This window comes from Bombina bombina, chromosome 4 (genome assembly GCF_027579735.1).
Source record: "Bombina bombina isolate aBomBom1 chromosome 4, aBomBom1.pri, whole genome shotgun sequence".
In the NCBI taxonomy this organism is placed as follows: Eukaryota; Metazoa; Chordata; class Amphibia; order Anura; family Bombinatoridae; genus Bombina; species Bombina bombina.
The window spans coordinates 958,795,754-958,816,874 of record NC_069502.1 but is presented as its reverse complement, the minus strand read 5'-3'; the positions used below and the strand labels follow the sequence as shown (position 1 = coordinate 958,816,874).

Genomic DNA, 21,121 nt, shown 5'->3' with positions numbered 1-21,121 from the left:
AATAAAAGATAAAATCAAAATTCAACTTTCATGATTCAAATAGAGAACATAATTATAAACAACTTTCCAATTCACTTCCATTATCATAATGTGCACAATATGTTTATATCCACACTTTCTGAGGTACTGAGCATGTGTAAGAATTCACAGTATATACATTGCATTTTGTGATTGTCTGATGGCTGTCACATGATGGAGGGGGAAGGATAATAGAACTTGCTTTGATTACATTTGTCAGAAAAAAACTACCACTTATTTGAAATTCAGTCTAATTGCTTTTGAATGATCTTTTTCTTATACATTTACTGATAATGTAATTTATCTGTATTTAATGTTCCTTAACCTTTACTCTAGAGGTTACTCAAGCCATCCATCAGTTTCTGTAGGATGCACTTCCTTTGTAATGCAACATCTTCTCCATATTGCCTTTTCACCCAGGATATTATTTCACTGGTGATGGAGCCCACAGATCAAAAGAAGGTTATTACCAGATAACAGGTCGCATGGATGATGTCATAAACATTAGCGGTCACAGGTTGGGCACAGCAGAAATTGAAGATGCTATGGTAAATATGGACATATATTTAAGCTCCAGTATAGTATTGCTACCAAGATTCCCTGTTTCCATTGGGTAAATGATTTTATTACATTCGCTAATTGTAATCTGTATGTTGGGTGCTTGGTTGCTTACTAGTAATACTGGAGGTCCTGTAGATACAGAAAAGAAGGCGCCACATGGAACAGTATTGTCAGGTAAAAAAAACAAACACATCAGACAATTTCCAACTCACATAGGAAGTGGCACTCTTAGTCGCCCGACAGACTCAACTGCAATGTACACAGTCCTATCACGTGGGTACGTCTCACCAATCAGAGGCAGCGGAATTCCAACGCCTTCAGCTAGTGGTACCAATCAGCAAAGCCAAATGAGAGGGTGTGTGTGAGAAGCTCTGCAGTCACTCGTGGCAATAAAGTGCTTGAACAGCTCGACGCCACCAGTAACGGTCAATTATACAGAGCAAGGGGAAATAATATTAAAAAAACGTACAATGTTTATTACTCAATATAATTGCAATTATGATCTGATAAAACAAATAATTAATAAACATTGGAGTATTCTCACTAAGGACCCAATTTTGGGGAAATTAATTGAAGCAAAACCCAGACATTGCCATATAAAACATAATGGTAAAATTGATTGTTTTACTATAACACCAATAGAACACATTCCAAAATCAGATTTTTACAATCGTTTCTTCAGGTTGAGACAAAGAGAGACATATTGTTCCATAAACTTCAGACTTTACATCCTTATGGTCTCAATATGAATGTAGATCTAGCAGCGTTCCAATGACCGCTAGGGGCCACAATTTGCACTTAGTATCCACTAGAGGGGTTGATTTACATAGCTTTTAAGAAAATAATAGAACTGCACTTTATACGGAGGAACTATTTGGGAGGTAGACCCCCCCCCCCCCCCCGATGGTTATAGGTAACATATGAGTTAGATTTGATTGTTGTGGGGGTGTTATGTATGTGGTCTTTTCCCCCCTACTTGTATGGTATGATATATATCCCAGCCTATTTTCCCTAGTGGGGGTTATTAATAAATCACCATCTTGGGGGGCCGTTTAATCAGACATACCCATATATATGCCATCCACACTCTATTGAATATGATCTTTTCTCTCTATATATATATATGTTGGGTATGGGAATATTATGTCTCTCATAGATTTAGCACTGGACATGCAAAGAAACATTAGTTAGCGACAGAGTTTTAGAATTAGATAAAATATATGCAGTTTAGTGTAAAGGTAATGCCCTATAAATTAGTAGATTGTGGTTATTAAGCTAGCGTTACAATTATTTTAATAATGGCTAAATATATTTAATTTAGGTCATAATGCTTAAAATACTGAGGTTGAACCTATTGTATGCTCATCATCATAATTGTATTATAATGTATATCATATAATATTTTGTGGCATTATGATGATCATGTACATAGAGCACTTAAAAGATGTATTTAGATGATGTTGATTCATTGTATTATTATGTTTTCTACGATTCATTGTATTTTTATTTGTACTATTATGTCCATGATTATTTAGATGGGTAATGTACCATGGCCAATGAAAAGTCTTATGTACAAGGGCGTTGCAATTTCCGGTTGTGTGATTGGGTAGAGGGAGGTAGTAATAGAGCAAGGGGTGTGATTGATTTTTACAGCCTGATGAAACGGCTCTGTGAAGCCCACAAATGCGTTGCTGTGTTTTACTTGTTTTAATAAACTTGTTTTAAGCTTTATACCCTTGCTCTGTAAATTTGACTGTTACTGGTGGTGTTGAGCTGTTCGAGCACTTTATTGATACAAGTGACTGCAGAGCTTCTCACACACACACACACCCTCATTTGGCTTTGCTGATTGGTACCACTAGCTGAAGGCGTTGGGATTCCGCTGCCTCTGATTGGTGAAACGTATCCATGTGATCGGACTGTGTACATTGCGACTAAGAGGTCCCAGCCTGCTGTTTCTGGCACCACGAGTGCCGCTTCCTATGTGAGTTGGAAATTGTCTGATGTGTTTGTTTTTTTCACCTGACGATACTGTTCCATGTGGCGCCTTCTTTTCTGTATCTACAGGACCTCCATCTGACCTTTTTATCTGGGAGAGCTGCCATTATCCTGACCGATTGTGAAGCATTGCTTATCATCATTAACGCACCTCCATAGGGTGGTTCTTAGCCCTATGCTCATTACTGTCTACTAGTAATACTGACATTAGTAGTCTAACATTAATCAAATGCGGATCACTTTACCCTATTCCTTCAAGAGGCTTTTATTTTCAGTTTTTATTCATTATTAATGTTGAGCCATAACAAAATGGTGCAGAACTCTCACTTTAAGTACTGATCTGATAATTGCAACTTCATCTTCATTAGGTTGTTGAGATTTCTGCGTCAGGAGGTTAAACATTCTTCAGCGCAATCTCTAAACAGGCAAATATGCATGCAACACAGATTGAATTGCAAGGTTGCATTACTTGACCCGATGCAGAATTATGTGCAGAATTATATAACATTATTTTGTATGTTTAATGTCCCTATAAGGTGTTAAAAGTTCTGTACCCAAGTCCCCCTTCCCTATACCACACTACTCATGCCTCTATTTGTACCAACCTGTCCTTTCTAGGACCCAGTGTAAATGGGGGTTTTTTATACAAAAAAAGAATAACTTCTATGGTATACTACTAGCACTATACTGAAAAAAGTTCAATTAATATTATTATATAAAATTTAAAAAAAAGTCACAAAAATTTGAATCTTACCCAAGTTTGGGATCTGAAGTACGTCAAAACATGTAAAAAGAAATTGCTCTTGTTTTCTCTTGTTAAGTGTATCCAGTCCACGGATCATCCATTACTTGTGGGATATATTCCCTTCCCAACAGGAAGTTGCAAGAGGATCACCCACAGCAGAGCTGCTATATAGCTCCTCCCCTCACATGTCATATCCAGTCATTCTCTTGCAACCCTCAACATAGATGGAGGTCGTGAGAGGAGTGTGGTGTTTTATACTTAATTAATTCTTCAATCAAAAGTTTGTTATTTTTAAATGGCACCGGAGTGTGCTGTTTTTTCTCAGGCAGTATTTGGAAGAAGAATCTGCCTGCGTTTTCTATGATCTTAGCAGAAGTAACTAAGATCCACTGGCTGTTCTCGCACATTCTGAGGAGTGGGGTAACTTCAGAAAGGGAATGGCGTGCGGGGTCTCCTGCAACTAAGGTATGTGCAGTAAATTATTTTTCTAAGGAATGGAATTGACTAAGAAAATACTGCTGATACCGAAGTAATGTAAGTAAAGCCTTAAATGCAGTAAAAGTGACTGGTATCAGGCTTATTAATGTATGTGCAGTAAAATAATTTTCTAAGGAATGGAATTTGACTAAGAAAATGCTGCTAATACTGAAGTAATGTAGTAAAGCCTTAAATGCAGTAGAAGCGACTGGTATCAGGCTTATCAATAAGAGATACATACTCTTTAAAAAAGGATGTTTAAAACGTTTGCTGGCATGTTTAATCGTTTTTTTTGAGGTACATTGGTGATAAAACTTATTGGGGCATAATGTTTTCCACATGGCTGACTTATTTTCTGCATAGAAACAATTAACTGAGGCTTCCCACTGTTGTAATAAGAGTGGGAGGGGCCTATTATATCGCTTTTTTGCGCAGTAAAAATTCAGACTCAGTCTTCCTGCTTCTTCCTGCATGATCCAGGACGTCTCTAGAGAGCTCAAGGGACTTCAAAAGTCATTTTGAGGGAGGTAATCAGTCACAGCAGACCTGTGACAGTGTGTTTGACTGTGTTAAAAACGTTTTTTTCTCTATTGATTATCCGTTTTGGGTATTAAGGGGTTAATCATCCATTTGCAAGTGGGTGCAATGCTCTGCTAGCTTAATACATTTACTGTGAAAATTTGGTTGCTATAACTGATTGGGTTCATTGTTATTTCAACTTGAGACAGGTTTTGTGCTTCTTAAAGGCGCAGTAGCGTTTTTTATATTGCTTGTAAACTTATTCTAAAGTGTTTTCCAAGCTTGCTAGTCTCATTGCTAGTCTGTTTAAACATGTCTGACACAGATGAATCTGTTTGTTCATTATGTTTGAAGGCCAGTGTGGAGCCCCATAGAAATATGTGTACTAAATGTATTGATTTCACTTTAAATAATAAAGGTCAATCTTTATCTGTAAAAGAATTATCACCAGACAACGAGGGGGAAGTTATGCTTACTAACTCTCCTCACGTGTCAGTACCTTCGCCTCCCGCTCAGGAGGCGCGTGCTAATATGGCGCCAAGTACATCAGAGACGCCCATAGCAATCACTTTACAGGACATGGCTACAATCATGAATAATACTCTGACAGAAGTATTATCTAGGTTGCCAGAATTAAGAGGCAAGCGCGATAGCTCTGGGATTAGGACAGAGCGCGCTGGTGCTGTGAGAGTCATGTCCGATACTGCGTCACAGTTTGCAGAACATGAGGACGGAGAGCTTCATTCTGTGGGTGACGGATCTGATCCAGGGAAACCGGATTTTAAATTTAAGCTTGAGAACCTCCGTGTATTGCTAGGAGAGGTTTTAGCTGCTCTAAATGACTGTAACACAGTTGCAATTCCAGAGAAATTGTGTAGGCTGGATAGATACTATGCGGTGCCGGTGTGTACTGACGTTTTTCCTATACCTAAAAGGCTTACAGAAATTATTAGCAAGGAGTGGGATAGACCCGGTGTGCCCTTTTCCCCACCTCCTATATTTAGGAAAATGTTTACAATAGACGCCACTACTCAGGACTTATGGCAGACGGTCCCTAAGGTGGAGGGAGCAGTTTCTACTTTAGCTAAGGGTACCACTATCCCGGTGGAGGATAGTTGTGCTTTTTCGGATCCAATGGATAAAAAATTAGAAGGTTACCTTAAGAAAATGTTTGTTCAACAAGGTTTTATCTTGCAGCCCCTTGCATGCATTGCGCCTGTCACTGCTGCTGCGGCATTCTGGTTAGAGTCTCTGGAAGAGGCCATTCACACAGCTCCATTGGATGAAATTATGGACAAGCTTAAAGCACTTAAGCTAGCTAATGCATTTGTTTCTGATGCCATTGTACATTTAACTAAACTAACGGCTAAGAACTCCGGATTCGCCATCCAGGCGCGGAGAGCGCTATGGCTTAAATCCTGGTCAACTGACGTGACTTCTAAATCTAAATTACTTAATATTCCTTTCAAGGGGCAGACCTTATTCGGGCCCGGCTTGAAAGAATTTATTGCTGACATTACTGGAGGTAAGGGTCATACCCTTCCTCAGGACAGGGCCAAATCAAAGGCCAAACAGTCTAATTTTCGTGCCTTTCAAAATTTTAAGGCAGGAGCAGCATCAACTTCCTCTGCTCCAAAACAGGAAGGAACTGTTGCTCGTTACAGACAGGCCTGGAAAACTAACCAGTCCTGGAACAAGGGCAAGCAGGCCAGAAAACCTACTACTGCCCCCAAGACAGCATGAAGGAACGGCCCCCTATCCGGAAACGGATCTAGTGGGGGCAGACTTTCTCTCTTCGCCCAGGCGTGGGCAAGAGATGTCCAGGATCCCTGGGCGTTGGAGATCATATCTCAGGGATATCTTCTGGACTTCAAGGCTTCTCCTCCTCGAGGGAGATTCCATCTATCAAGGTTATCAGAAAACCAGTTAAAGAAAGAGGCATTCCTACGCTGTGTACAAGACCTCCTAGTAATGGGGGTGATCCACCCTGTTCCGCAGACGGAACAAGGGCAGGGATTTTACTCAAATCTGTTTGTGGTTCCCAAGAAAGAGGGAACCTTCAGACCAATCTTGGACCAAAAGATCTTAAACAAATTCCTAAGAGTTCCATCATTCAAAATGGAAACTATTCGAACCATCCTACCCATGATCCAAGAGGGTCAGTACATGACCACAGTGGACTTAAAGGATGCCTACCTTCACATACCGATTCACAAAGATCATTATCGGTACCTAAGGTTTGCCTTTCTAGACAGGCATTACCAGTTTGTGGCTCTTCCCTTTGGGTTAGCTACGGCCCCGAGAATCTTTACAAAGGTTCTGGGCTCACTTCTGGCGGTTCTAAGACCGCGAGGCATAGCGGTGGCCCCGTATCTAGACGACATCCTGATACAGGCGTCAAGCTTTCAAATTGCCAAGTCTCATACAGAGATAGTTCTGGCATTTCTGAGGTCGCATGGGTGGAAAGTGAACGTGGAAAAGAGTTCTCTATCACCACTCACAAGAGTCTCCTTCCTAGGGACTCTTATAGATTCTGTAGAGATGAAAATTTACCTGACGGAGTCCAGGTTATCAAAACTTCTAAATGCTTGCCGTGTCCTTCATTCCATTCCATGCCCGTCAGTGGCTCAGTGCATGGAAGTAATCGGCTTAATGGTAGCGGCAATGGACATAGTGCCATTTGCACGCCTGCATCTCAGACCGCTGCAATTATGCATGCTAAATCAGTGGAATGGGGATTACTCAGATTTGTCCCCTCTACTAAATCTGGATCGAGAGACCAGAGATTCTCTTCTCTGGTGGTTTTCTCGGGTCCATCTGTCCAAGGGCATGACCTTTCGCAGGCCAGATTGGATGATTGTAACAACAGATGCCAGCCTTCTAGGTTGGGGCGCAGTCTGGAACTCCCTGAAGGCTCAGGGATCGTGGACTCAGGAGGAGAAACTCCTCCCAATAAATATTCTGGAGTTAAGAGCAATATTCAATGCTCTTCTAGCTTGGCCTCAGTTAGCAACACTGAGGTTCATCAGATTTCAGTCGGACAACATCACGACTGTGGCTTACATCAACCATCAAGGGGGAACCAGGAGTTCCCTAGCGATGTTAGAAGTCTCAAAGATAATTCGCTGGGCAGAGTCTCACTCTTGCCACCTGTCAGCGATCCACATCCCAGGCGTGGAGAACTGGGAGGCGGACTTTCTAAGTCACCAGACTTTTCATCCGGGGGAGTGGGAACTTCATCCGGAGGTGTTCGCTCAACTGATTCATTGTTGGGGCAAACCAGAACTGGATCTCATGGCTTCTCGTCAGAACGCCAAGCTTCCTCTTTATGGATCCAGGTCCAGAGACCCGGGAGCGGCGCTGATAGATGCCCTAGCAGCTCCTTGGGTTTTCAACATGGCTTATGTGTTTCCACCGTTTCCGCTGCTGCCTCGACTGATTGCCAAGATCAAACAGGAGAGAGCATCGGTGATTCTGATAGCGCCTGCGTGGCCACGCAGGACCTGGTATGCAGACCTAGTGGACATGTCGTCCTGTCCACCATGGTCTCTGCCCCTGAGGCAGGACCTTCTAATACAAGGTCCTTTCAACCATCCAAATCTAATTTCTCTGAAGCTGACTGCATGGAGATTGAACGCTTGATCCTATCAAAGCGTGGCTTCTCAGAGTCAGTTATTGATACCTTAATACAGGCACGGAAGCCTGTTACCAGAAAAATCTACCATAAGATATGGCGTAAATACTTATATTGGTGCGAATCCAAGAGTTACTCATGGAGTAAGGTTAGGATTCCCAGGATATTGTCCTTTCTACAAGAGGGTTTGGAAAAGGGCTTATCTGCTAGTTCGTTAAAGGGACAGATTTCTGCTCTGTCTATTCTTTTGCACAAGCGTCTGACAGAAGTTCCAGACGTCAAGGCTTTTTGTCAGGCTTTGGCCAGGATTAAGCCTGTGTTTAAAACTGTTGCTCCTCCGTGGAGCTTAAACTTGGTTCTTAAAGTTCTTCAAGGTGTTCCGTTTGAACCCCTTCATTCCATTGATATTAAGCTTTTATCTTGGAAAGTTCTGTTTTTGATGGCTATTTCCTCGGCTCGAAGAGTCTCTGAGTTATCTGCCTTGCATTATGATTCTCCTTATCTGATTTTCCATTCAGACAAGGTAGTTCTGCGTACTAAACCTGGGCTTTTACCTAAGGTAGTTTCTAACAGGAATATCAATCAAGAGATTGTTGTCCCATCATTGTGCCCTAATCCTTCTTCAAAGAAGGAACGTCTTTTGCATAATCTGGACGTAGTCCGTGCCCTGAAGTTCTATTTACAGGCAACTAAAGATTTTCGTCAAACTTCTTCCCTGTTTGTCCTTTACTCTGGACAGAGGAGAGGTCAAAAAGCTTCGGCAACCTCTCTCTCCTTTTGGCTTCGTAGCATAATACGCTTAGCCTATGAGACTGCTGGACAGCAGCCCCCTGAAAGAATTACAGCTCATTCTACTAGAGCTGTGGCTTCCACCTGGGCCTTTAAGAATGAGGCCTCTGTTGAACAGATTTGCAAGGCTGCGACTTGGTCTTCGCTTCACACCTTTTCAAAATTTTACAAATTTGACACTTTTGCTTCTTCGGAGGCTGTTTTTGGGAGAAAGGTTCTACAGGCAGTGGTTCCTTCAGTTTAAGTTCCTGCCTTGTCCCTCCCATCATCCGTGTACTTTAGCTTTGGTATTGGTATCCCACAAGTAATGGATGATCCGTGGACTGGATACACTTAACAAGAGAAAGCATAATTTATGCTTACCTGATAAATTTATTTCTCTTGTAGTGTATCCAGTCCACGGCCCGCCCTGTCTTTTCAAGGCAGATCTAAATTTTAATTAAAACTCCAGTCACCACTGCACCCTATGGTTTCTCCTTTCTTGTTTTGTTTCGGTCGAATGACTGGATATGACATGTGAGGGGAGGAGCTATATAGCAGCTCTGCTGTGGGTGATCCTCTTGCAACTTCCTGTTGGGAAGGGAATATATCCCACAAGTAATGGATGATCCGTGGACTGGATACACTACAAGAGAAATAAATTTATCAGGTAAGCATAAATTATGTTTTTTTGTTTTTTTACATATATGGTTATAGCTTTCTCTTATAGTAAATATTTGTTTTACATGTTTTAGTTTATTTTAAATAAGTTATATATATTTTTCTCATAGGATGAACATCCTGATGTGCCTGAAACTGCTGTGATTGGCTATCCACATGATATTAAAGGAGAAGGTAATGCATGAATATATATACACATATACATACACACATATATACACAGGTAGAAAACCCTCTATCCATACAGCTTGAATATATATATATATATATATATATATATATATATATATATATATATATATATATATTCAAAAGAAGAATGCACTCTCAGGACTTGCACAAAATCAAACCAATTTTAATGGAACGTTTTCGGAGAGATAATCTCCTTCATCAGCATGTCAGACATGTGTAAAAAACACTCATATATAGTGATACATCTAATCAAACATAGTTGGTACCTGTGAAACACTCAGTGGCGCCAAAGTGCTGTGTTGGAACGCAAACGATGCGTTCCACTGTATTTTGAGACCGGAAGTTTACATGCAACACATCTGGTAGAGAGCAAAAATTCAATAAAACTAAATATTATGTTTAGTAAATAAAGACAATCTCAGTAACTATAAAACAATATCAAAAGACAAATGTAACCCCAACAATGTAGCTTCTAGTGTGAATATGTACAAAAAGTGATCGTGTTGCATACACAGCTGATTAATGCATCAGCTAACTATTGTGTATCCTGTAGTCATGGTGACCCAGCAGCCCCATAACTGCATAATCTCTGAGTGCTGGTTTATATGATGTGTTAGAGGTGCTAAGCTAAAGAGATCATAGTGTCAAAACTTGTTCCCTGTGATGGGAGTACTGCTGTCAAAATATAACACGTTATGTCTGGTGAGGCAAAAGCACAATGATCACCGTAATGGAGGCAGATCCCTAAATAGAGCAGCTATTGTACACACTGTTGCTATGGATACCCAGTCTACATTACTAAGTGTACTGCGATACAGTTTTAGTGTGCGCTGTCACTTGGATTCTTGCCTGTAATTATTTATATAAACAATGCTACTTAGCCAGACCCTAATAGTTCAAATTGAACTCGCTTGTGGTTCCCGCACTGGTTGGAAAGTAGGTTCACTGACCAGAGTTTATGCATCTCTTAACATTCATGAGTATATCATATAACCTAACCTATTCTATTATGTACACATTCTCATAATCCTATAGTAGTAGTGGCAGTCTACTAAAAAAATTAAAAGCACCTGAAATACTCTGCAGCATTATCTCATAATGGATGCCAGATCCTGGCATGAATTCTATTATATATATATCTCTCTCACTGAATGAATTGGACATGTATATGATAGTGAATTAAGGATCACACTGACTGTAGATCTTTCATATTCTAGTGCACATTCCCAAATGTTATCTGTAATCTACAAACAGCCTTAAAGGAACCCACTTAAATCCACACAAAGAAAGAAGTACAAGTGTATACATGTCCTGTTCAAACATCTCAGATGACTATATGCATCGACATACATATATATATGGATATAGATCAATGACCAGTCCCAGACGTCAGATTGCCATGATCAAGTTATTACACATGTACCCTAGGTTATCAGGATTTTAGTAGTACAAATGGTATTAGCCACCTCCTTTAATTAGGGACATATGCAGGCGTATCCCATTAGAGGGGTACCACTTTCTGATTATATTTTCCCACCTGGCCTATTTGCCCCACCTACTAGGAGTTAAGGCTCAAGAGACTGCACCCCTGATATGTGGTATGTATCCTTTTATTGTGTAACCCATGTAGAAGTGTCATGTAACAGGCCATGTTTCGACACATATGGAGATCAAGAGATTTTGATTAAAGGGTGAACCCCCAGTCCCATTGTGTTCCACCCATAGTGTCCGGAACTTATTCAGACTCCAGACCCATACAGGTAATAGGTACTCTGAAGGACAAACGTCCCCACACCATGGGCACGTTACCCTCATTTACCACACCACGTTCGCAATGCCATGGCTTGCACTCCAAGTCTGTAACTCCATCTTGTCTTAAATCGGTAGCTTCAAATCTGGTGCCGAATACAAACCCCCTGGGTGTACTGGGAACAGTCTGTATATCCACTCAGCTTCGCAGATCAGGAGTGCTTTATTCCTGTCGTCTTCTCTGTCCAACCTTGGTACATGATCAATCAGGATGTAACGAATAGATGATACTGGATCTAACATCCTGGCACAGTGCCTCACAACTGGTTGTTCCGATTCACCTTTTTCAAGGGCTAGCTGGATAGACTGCCTGTGAATCGCTATCATTTCCTGTAGCGTTCCTATAGTCTTCTCCACATAGAAGCTTGATCATGGACAAAACAACAAGTAGACCACATGTGTGGTATTGCAAGACAACGAATGTCCAATGGTATATATCCAATTCGTGTGAGGATGGTGGAAGGTATTTGTTGCATGTGTTGCACCGTAAGCATCTGTATGAACCCTTGATGTTCGCTTTAAGCTTTGTGGTGTAACATTGTTTAGGATCAGTTCTGACCAGCATGTCCCACAGATTAGTCCCTCTTTTGTATCCCACCATTGGTGTTAGGTTTTGTGTAAAGGGGAGTCTGGGGTCCGACGCTACCATGGGCCAGTGTGTCCTTAGGATCTTACCCACATTGGTGGTATTGGGTGTGAAGTTAGTAGCCATTTTTAATTTGTTCCCCTCAGACACCTTGGGTTTTTCTTTGATGAGATCATCTTGAGAGAAGAGTGGGACCTCCTTGAGAGTGTTGTTCACTAGTTGTGGTCTGTACCCTCTCTGAAGGAATTTTTCTTTTATCCCTTCCAACTGGGATACCACTGTGGTATTATCAGAGTTATTTCTAATTGTCCTGATCATCTGGAACCTGACTATTCTCTTGAGACTTGCTGGGGGTGACAGATATCCGCCCTAAGGATGGAATTTCTGTCAGTCGGTTTACTGTACAGTGTGGTACCCAGTGTTAAGTCAGAAATAAAGATGCTTAGGTCCAGAAAGTGAATTTCTTTGTAACTTATAGAGAGTTTGAATCTGGCAGTAGTGTCAGTGCTATTAATACCCTCAAACCAATCCAGGAGTTTTTGCAGACCCCCCCTGCCAAATGAGAAAAACGTCATCTATATATCTTCGATAGAAGACAACCGATGCATCGCTTTTACCCCAAAAGGTATTCATCCTCAAAGTGGGACTTGAAAATATTCGCATAGGGTGGGGCCATGTTCGACCCCATTGCTGTGTCTGCAATTTGGAGGTAAAACCTTTGTTCAAAGCGAAAATATTTTTTTCTTAAACAGAATTCAATAAAGGTTAGCAAAAACTCAACTGGAGGTCCCTTGTAGTCACCCCTCTGTGTCAGATGTTCCTTTACCGCCAGAAGGCCAGTAGTGTGGGGAATAATAGAATAAAGACTATTAACATTGAGGGTGACCAATATGTCACCAGCCTCTATCTGTATCTTTAATTGTCTGATGAGATCATTGTTATCCAAAATGAATGAACGAATGTTCCTGACAATAGGTTGTAGGAGCATGTCAATGCACTGGGCTACTGGCTACAAGAGTGATTGAATGGCGAGACGATAGGTTGTCCAGGAAGGTTGTCAAGTGTCTTGTGGATTTTGGGAATGGTGTATAATACAGGGATTCTGGGCTATTGTGTTAGACAGAACTCCCTTATCTGATCTGTAATGTATTCTTGTTCCAAATCAAATTTAAATAAGCCATCTAGCTCCTTTTTGAATATTGATGTGGGGTCAGTGGGCAGCTCTTTGTAGGTGTCTTTGTTAGCAAGTTGTCCCATAATGTAATTTCTATATTCAATGTAATTGAGAAGGACAATCCACCCTTATCGGCGGGTATTAAGACTATAAAATTGTCATTTTGTAGAGTCATAATGGCTTCAGTTTCTGTCTTACCCAAGCCTTAAGTTGTCGCTCAGAGTCGAGGTCCTGTGTGTGTGTATATGTATGTATGTATATATATATATATATATATATATATATATATATATATAAACACACACACTAACGGCCACTTTATTAGGTATACCTTGCTAGTACTGGGTTGGACCCACATTTGCCTTCAGAACTGCCTTAAAGTGGCATAAAACAGGCTGATCTCTGTGCATATCCTAAAGGGGCTAATTAATTAAAAATACTTTGCAAAACAATTGTTAATTGCTGGCAAGTATTTAAAAATAATTTTCAAAAATAAGCAAAATGAATTACATAGCTAAGCTGCCTGGAGCAGCCAACTCCACCAGAACCCCCCACCCCCCTTATCAGTGTTTAGACACAGGCATTTTATTTCAACTAAGTTCACAGCTTCTAGGCATGCTCCAGCAGATAATCCCTTTGCAGTTTTGTATTCTACCAAAGCATCAATAGATACAGTCATAAAAGGAATTGTGCGGGGGGAGTTAGAGCTTCACAATTCACAAACTAAAAAGAAAGGGTTAAAGTAAAATTTGCAGGTAAAGTAATTAAAGTACATATTATATTGTATCTCTATCTCAACTTGTTTTATGGGGCATAGATTCAACAAGGTGTTGGAAACATTCCTCAGACATTTTGGTCCATATTGACATGATAGCATCACGCAGTTGCTGCAGATTTGTCGGCTGCACATCCATGATACAAATCTATCGTTCCACCACATCCCAAAGGTGCTCTACTGGATTGAGATCTGGTGACTGTTGAGGCCATTGAAGTACAGTGAACTCATTGTCATGTTCAAGAAACCAGTTTGAGATGATTTGAGCTTTGTGACATGGTGCATTATACTGCTGGAAGTAGCCATCAGAATATGGATACACTGTAGTCATAAAGGGATGGACATGGTCAGAAACAATACTCAGGTAGGCTGTGGCTATTAAACAATGCTCAATTGGTACTAAGGGGCCCAAAGTATGCCAAGAAAATATCCCCCATGCATTACACTACCACCACCAGAGTCTTTGATACAAGGCAGGATGGATCCATGCTTTCATGTTGTTTACGCCACATTCTGACCCTACCATCTAAATGTTACAGCTGAAATCGAGACTCATCAGACCATGCAACGTTTTTCCAAACTTCTATTATCCAATTTTGGTGAGCCTATGCAAATTGTAGCCTTAGTTTCCTGTTCTTGGCTGAAAGGAGTGGCACCCGGTGTGGTCTTCTGCTACTGTAGCCCATCTGCTTCTAGGTTCGACGTGTTGTGCATTCTGAGATGGTATTCTGCATACCTTGGTTGTAACGAGTGGTTATTTGAGTTACTGTTGCCTTTCTATCATTTTGAACCAGTCTGCCCATTCTTCTCTGACCTCTGACATCAACAAGGCATTTTCCTCCACACAACTGCTGCTCACTGGATATGTTCTCTTTTTTGGACCATTCTCTGTAAACCCTAGAGATGGTTGTGTGTGAAAATCCCAGTAGATCAGCGGTTTTTGAAATACTCAGACCAGCCTGTCTTGCACCAACAACCATGCCACTTTCAAAGTCACTTCAATCCCCTTTCTTCCCCATGCTCGGTTTAAACTTCAGCAAGTCATCATCACCACGTCTTGATGCCTAAATGTATTGAGTTGTTGCCATGTGATTGGCTGATTAGTAATTTGTGTTACCAAGCAATTGAACAGATGTACCTAATAAAGTGGCTGGTCAGTGTATATATATATATATATATATATATATATATATATATACACATACACACATTTTTATTCTTTGTTTGAGAAAAGGAAAAAGCAGTCAACATCTGCTCATTACTGCCATACTTATGCTTGGTTTATGTTACTACACAAGAACAATGGCACCACTAGGGCTTTTTTTCCCTGTTATCATATTTTAGCAAACTTAATGCTTATTTTTCAATAAAGCCTCAATTATATAGGGAATGGTGCTAAATGCATAAAAATAGAATACTGAAAACTAAGAAGAATCTCACAAAGATATGTGGATATCTCCTGTAAGTATGCACCTTTAAGCACTCTCAGCCTAGACTGTAGGGCAGTCTCTCCAAAATGGGATAAATAAAATATAACTTTTATTATAAACTACACTTAAAATAAGGGTAACACACAAATTAAAATCGACACTAGCACTGTAATGTTATCAGACACTCTATGCACAATAAGAGGAGGATTAACTGTAGTTTCAAATGCCTATAGTAAATAAATGTGAACCCCCTTTGGTAGTGCTATAAGATCTCAGCTATACTGTGATAGCGTATCCAAATGGTGTATACGTACAATCATTCTGTAACATACACCCTATATAAGTATATTTAGATACCCTGATAGCTCTAAATCATTATATGAACGCCTATAGTTAGTCCACTCTGTCCCTGCTCAATATATGAGAATTATAGCTGCTATTTAGTCCTGTTTAGACAACCAATCATCTGCTATATATTGTAACTTGTATGTATTCGTTGAAGGACAATTATTATCATATGTTGCCAATGTGTTACACAATTGTGTCACGATCTATCTATAATGCTGGTGAACATTACAATTGTAAAATTTCTAGTTATTGCGTAACACGGCTAATCTGTATTGTCTTAACAACGTTGAATGTCAGAAAGGACTTTATGCAGCATATGTTCAGTGCATAACACAAAAGGGTAAACAGTGAATACCTGTATTGTTCTGTTAATATCTAAGGCTTAGTCTGGCACAACCCAGATTTATCATTTTGTAACAAACTCACTGAGTATTTTTAACTATCCAAATCGCTCAGAATATCATTGTAATTGCCTATAGTTGGTTCACTGTGTCCCTGCACATTATATATAGATTAAGGCTGCCAGTGGTCCTTTTGTTGCAACAAATCACCTACTATACATTATATGTGTACCCCAAAATACAACGTCTTTATTAAAGGACAACACTTTCCATGTGTTGCCACTGTGAGTCACAATTGTATCAAGGTCTGTTTACGATACAGGCAAACATTATAAATATGTAGATTCAAGTTGCTGCATATCACGGTTAATGTATATTGTCTAAACTATAACAAATATCCATAAGGACTTTATGCAGCCTGTGTTCTATCATAACACGCAAGGGTGAAGAGTGGATGCCTGTATTTTTCAATTGTTAACTAAGGCTAAGTCTGGCACAACCCAGACTGTTCAACAGGTTAACTGAGTATAGCTGATATTATCAATGGTCTAGATTAACATCGTAGTGCTAGGCTTGTTAAAAACTGAGCGCCCAAACGCTCACTGTAACTCCTGGCTAGTTTTGCCCATCCGGGCTTTGTCAAAGGCGGCGAGCCGCCGATTGTTTGGGAGTATATGCCGGGTAAACCGGAAGTCCCGCCTTACTTGATCCAATTTTGGTGAGCCTATGCAAATTGTAGCCTTAGTTTCCTGTTCTTGGCTGAAAGGAGTGGCACCCGGTGTGGTCTTCTGCTACTGTAGCCCATCTGCTTCTAGGTTCGACGTGTTGTGCATTCTGAGATGGTATTCTGCATACCTTGGTTGTAACGATTTGAGTTACTGTTGCCTTTCTATCATTTTGAACCAGTCTGCCCATTCTTCTCTGACATCAACAAGGCATTTTCCTCCACACAACTGCTGCTCACTGGATATGTTCTCTTTTTTGGACCATTCTCAGTAAACCCTAGAGATGGTTGTGTGTGAAAATCCCAGTAGATCAGCGGTTTTTGAAATACTCAGACCAGCCTGTCTTGCACCAACAACCATGCCACTTTCAAAGTCACTTCAATCCCCTTTCTTCCCCATGCTCGGTTTAAACTTCAGCAAGTCATCTTCACCACGTCTTGATGCCTAAATGTATTGAGTTGTTGCCATGTGATTGGCTGATTAGTAATTTGTGTTACCAAGCAATTGAACAGATGTACCTAATAAAGTGGCTGGTCAGTGTGTATATATATATATATATATATATATACACATACACACATTTTTATTCTTTGTTTGAGAAAAGGAAAAAGCAGTCAACATCTGCTCATTACTGCCATACTTATGTTTGGTTTAGTTGTTCCCTTGTTCCAGAAAAAAAATATCATTGCTGTATCTGCTCAAGAAAACGTTCCCATAATTTGAAAGGAAAACAGAAAACTGAGTGTTCATATTTACAATGGTAATATATTTTTATTTTAGATCTTGGAAACATAAAGAATATGGAAAGGCCATATTTCTCGTGCCTAAATGATAATATTCCAATACATTTAAGTTGTTGGAAACACAACAGTGTCCCTTTTAATAACCCGCTTTTTTGACTACACACTGGCGTCTGTTTTCTGCTCAGGGCTTCTGAGGGACATACAAATACCCTGTTTATATGTAAATGTAGATTGGAAAGTTAAGATTTAAATAGTAATCACAGTAGTCAGGCATACATACATCTTTGATTACCCTTTTTGATGCTTTCAGGATCATAAACTCCGTACAGCAGTTGGTTCAGCATTTAAGCTGCTATTGAATGTGAGCCCAGTAAAACAAACGCCTTACAACGAGGTGACAGAGCTGTTAATATTTAACCATGACAAGTCATGCAAGCATTCTACAGATCTCATTGTGGGGTTATTACCTGTACACTTCTCATGGCTCTGTGCCATAACATAGAGTGCATTGTACCAAAGACAACCACATGCAGGCTTGTCATAGAGTATTTCTATATAGATAACTACCTAGATAGGGAGGACCCATTTATTACTCACATTCTAATGCAAAAATTAATGTTTGGGGCCCTAACCGAGTCCCTTCTTGTGGGGACAAGTTGACCTCATTTAAATCAGGGAAAATAAGGTATAATCCTGTATATCACTGAATATCACAAATCTGTTATGGAGGATTTATAATTAGAGGAGAATGAGATTTATTTATTTTTTATAAAAAAAAAAATAGGAAATTCCACTTCTGATTGAGAGATCACAGGCTCCTTAAATTTTGTGATTTAAAGTCAGCCCTGTTTCGGGTTCTTTCATCATCCGTTATATAATATTATAATGTCCCCTAATTATAAATCATATACAAACACATAGAAATTTGCATTTAAAGGTACAGTAAAGTCAAAATTGAATTACTCTGATTTAGATATATTTAGGATCCAGCTTTCCAATTTACTTCTATTATCTATTTTGTCTTCAGTTCTGTTGGTATACTTTGTTGAAAAGCATACCTAGGTAGGCGCAGGAGCAACAGTGCACTACTGGGAGGTAGCTGCTGATTGGTGTCATTGTCTCACCCAGTGTATGTGCTAGCTCCCAGTAGTGCATTGCTGTTCCTTCAACAAAGGATACCAAAAGAATGAAGCAAATTTGATAAGAAGAAGCAAATTGGAAAGTTGTTTCAATTGTATGCTGTATCTGGATCATGAATTAAAAATGTTGGGGTTCATGTTCCTTTAACCCCTTGTCCCAATGTGACGTATATACACCTCATGTGGTATGAAGCTCATCGTACCGCATATATGTCGGAGCTGCACTGTAAAGTTACAGCTGAGAGCTGGAGTTCCTGAGCTCCAGGCTTCTGCCTGCATATGAAACTAGAGCACAATCGGTGTTTCGGTTCCATACGAAGGCAGATGCCAGATAACTTCAGATGGTGGCACTGTGTGTGTCACCGTCTGTGACGATCATCTGCTAGAAATCAGGAGGTGGGTGGGTGGGCGGCCCTACACTGCAAAAAAATAATAATAAAGGGATGGGGAACTACACTACAGAAAAAAAGGTGGAATGGGTGCTTGGGGCTCCAACTAATGATTGACAGAGGGGGAGGTGTGAGGGATGACTACACTGCAGAAAAATAACAAAAATAATAATTTTAAACTAAAAAATTATATATATATATATATATATATATATATATATATATGTGTATGTATTTAGGTATTAAGACAGACAGCTGCCAGTACTAAAGATGGCCACCATTAATGGGAGGGGAGGGTTAGAGAGCTATATGGGGGATCAGGAAGGTGGGAGGGTTGAGTAGGATCACTACATTGCAGAAAGAAATATACATATAAAAAAAATAATAATAAATTCAAAAAGGCATACTGTCTGCCAGTACAATGCTGTTCACCAGTATGGCTGAGAGAGGGAAGAGAGCATTTTGGGAAGGATCAGGGGTGGGATGTGTCAGGTGGGAGGGTAATCTATACGCTACAGCTAAAATTAACCTTACAAGATACCTAATTAACTCCTTCCCTGCTGGGATTAATAAAAGTATGGTGCGCAGCTGCAATTAGTGGCATTCTAATTACCAAAAAAACAATAGCAAAGCCATATATGTCTGCTATTCCTGAACAAAGGAGATCCCAGAGAAGCTTTTACAATCATTTGTGTCATGATTGCACAAGCGGTATATAAATAATTTCAGTAAGAAACCCAAAGTTTGTGAAAAAGGCAACAATTTTCTTTATATGATCGCATTTTGCTATGAAATTGTGGCATAAAATATACCAAAATGGGTCTAGATCAATACCTTGGGTTGTCTCCTTAAAAAAATATATAGTTTTTTGACAGGGTAATAAAAAAGTCTCTAGTTCTGTTTAAATGGAGTGATAGCAAAAAAGCTAAACATTGTCCGGTTATTTGGGCAAATTCTTCTCTAAAATTCCAGGCGGCAAAAGGATTAATCAGTCATACACATACACTAAAAAAATCAATTCATATTAGGGACATAAAAGTCAAAATTAAACTTTTTTAAATTACAGACATGCAAATTAAAAATAAAAATATATAGTTCTGAAAAATCTGGAGTGCCAAGGTTCGCTGTAAAGGCCGTTCATAGTTTTAAACCTGGGACTCTAGATTCACAGCCTGTTTCTCTGTTCCTGTGCCACCAGAGGACTTCGTATTTTCTTGATTTTTTTGAAGACCTATTACCTGCAGTGGATAGCTCTCTGTCTCCACCTGCTTGCCAGCTGCAAGTAGTTTTGCAATCAACTCTCTTATAAAATGATACTTCACAAACCACTCCCTGCCCTGACATTGAGGTTCATCTTGTTGCTGTTGATAGTGCCTCTGACCTTGTTTTCCTGTTTGATTCCTGAATCCAGCATGTTCTCTGTCTTCACTTTTGGATCTCTCTTGGATTTGATGTAAGATTGAACTGCTTCCCTGTTTTGTAAACTTGGCCTTATATCCTGACTATTGGATTTGGTGACTGATCTGACTGCTCTAAGGTATGTGACCCTCGGCTTGCCTCCTGGCTTTTCTTTCAGTACCAGCCTCTCTCTGCTTTCTGTGGCATCGTCCTGCTTTTCTGGTATCCTGTTCCTGTACCCTAGTCCTGCAGAGGATGCCTGACATACTCTGGTATCCTTTTTCAGGGCATAGCCCTGTACCTGTACCAGCTCTGCAAAGAGTATCTGCCAAGTGCTAGTTTCCTGCTACTGCACCCAAGCTCTACAAAGGATATCTGCCAAGAGCCAATACCTCTGTCAAGTTTTTCTGTCCATTACCTGAGCTCAAGCCCTGCAAACCATCTGTGTCCTGTTCCTGTCTCAGCCTCCAATAGACATTCCTTTCTTGGCTGCCAATGGGCATTACAGTCTCGGCCTTCAGGGGCATTCCTGTCTTGGCTTCAAGTGGGCATACAACTCCAGTCTCAGCCTTAGAGTGGACATCTCCTGTCTCAGCCCTAGAGTGTGTACCTCTTCCACAGTTACCCAGGTGTGGGCCATCCTCCAACCCAGCCTGGGTCTTTTTTCCAAC

At 40.2% G+C, this 21,121-nt stretch overlaps 1 protein-coding gene across 1 annotated transcript in view; it reads left to right on the top strand.

Moving 5' to 3' along the window:
- Positions 1-21,121, top strand: part of ACSS1 (acyl-CoA synthetase short chain family member 1) — a 275,687-nt gene that overhangs the window by 211,617 nt on the left and 42,949 nt on the right. Inside the window, exons 11-12 of the mRNA XM_053711973.1 lie at positions 439-566; positions 9,512-9,575. Coding sequence (XP_053567948.1) covers positions 439-566; positions 9,512-9,575 — 192 coding nt within the window. The remainder of the gene's footprint in view (positions 1-438; positions 567-9,511; positions 9,576-21,121) is intronic.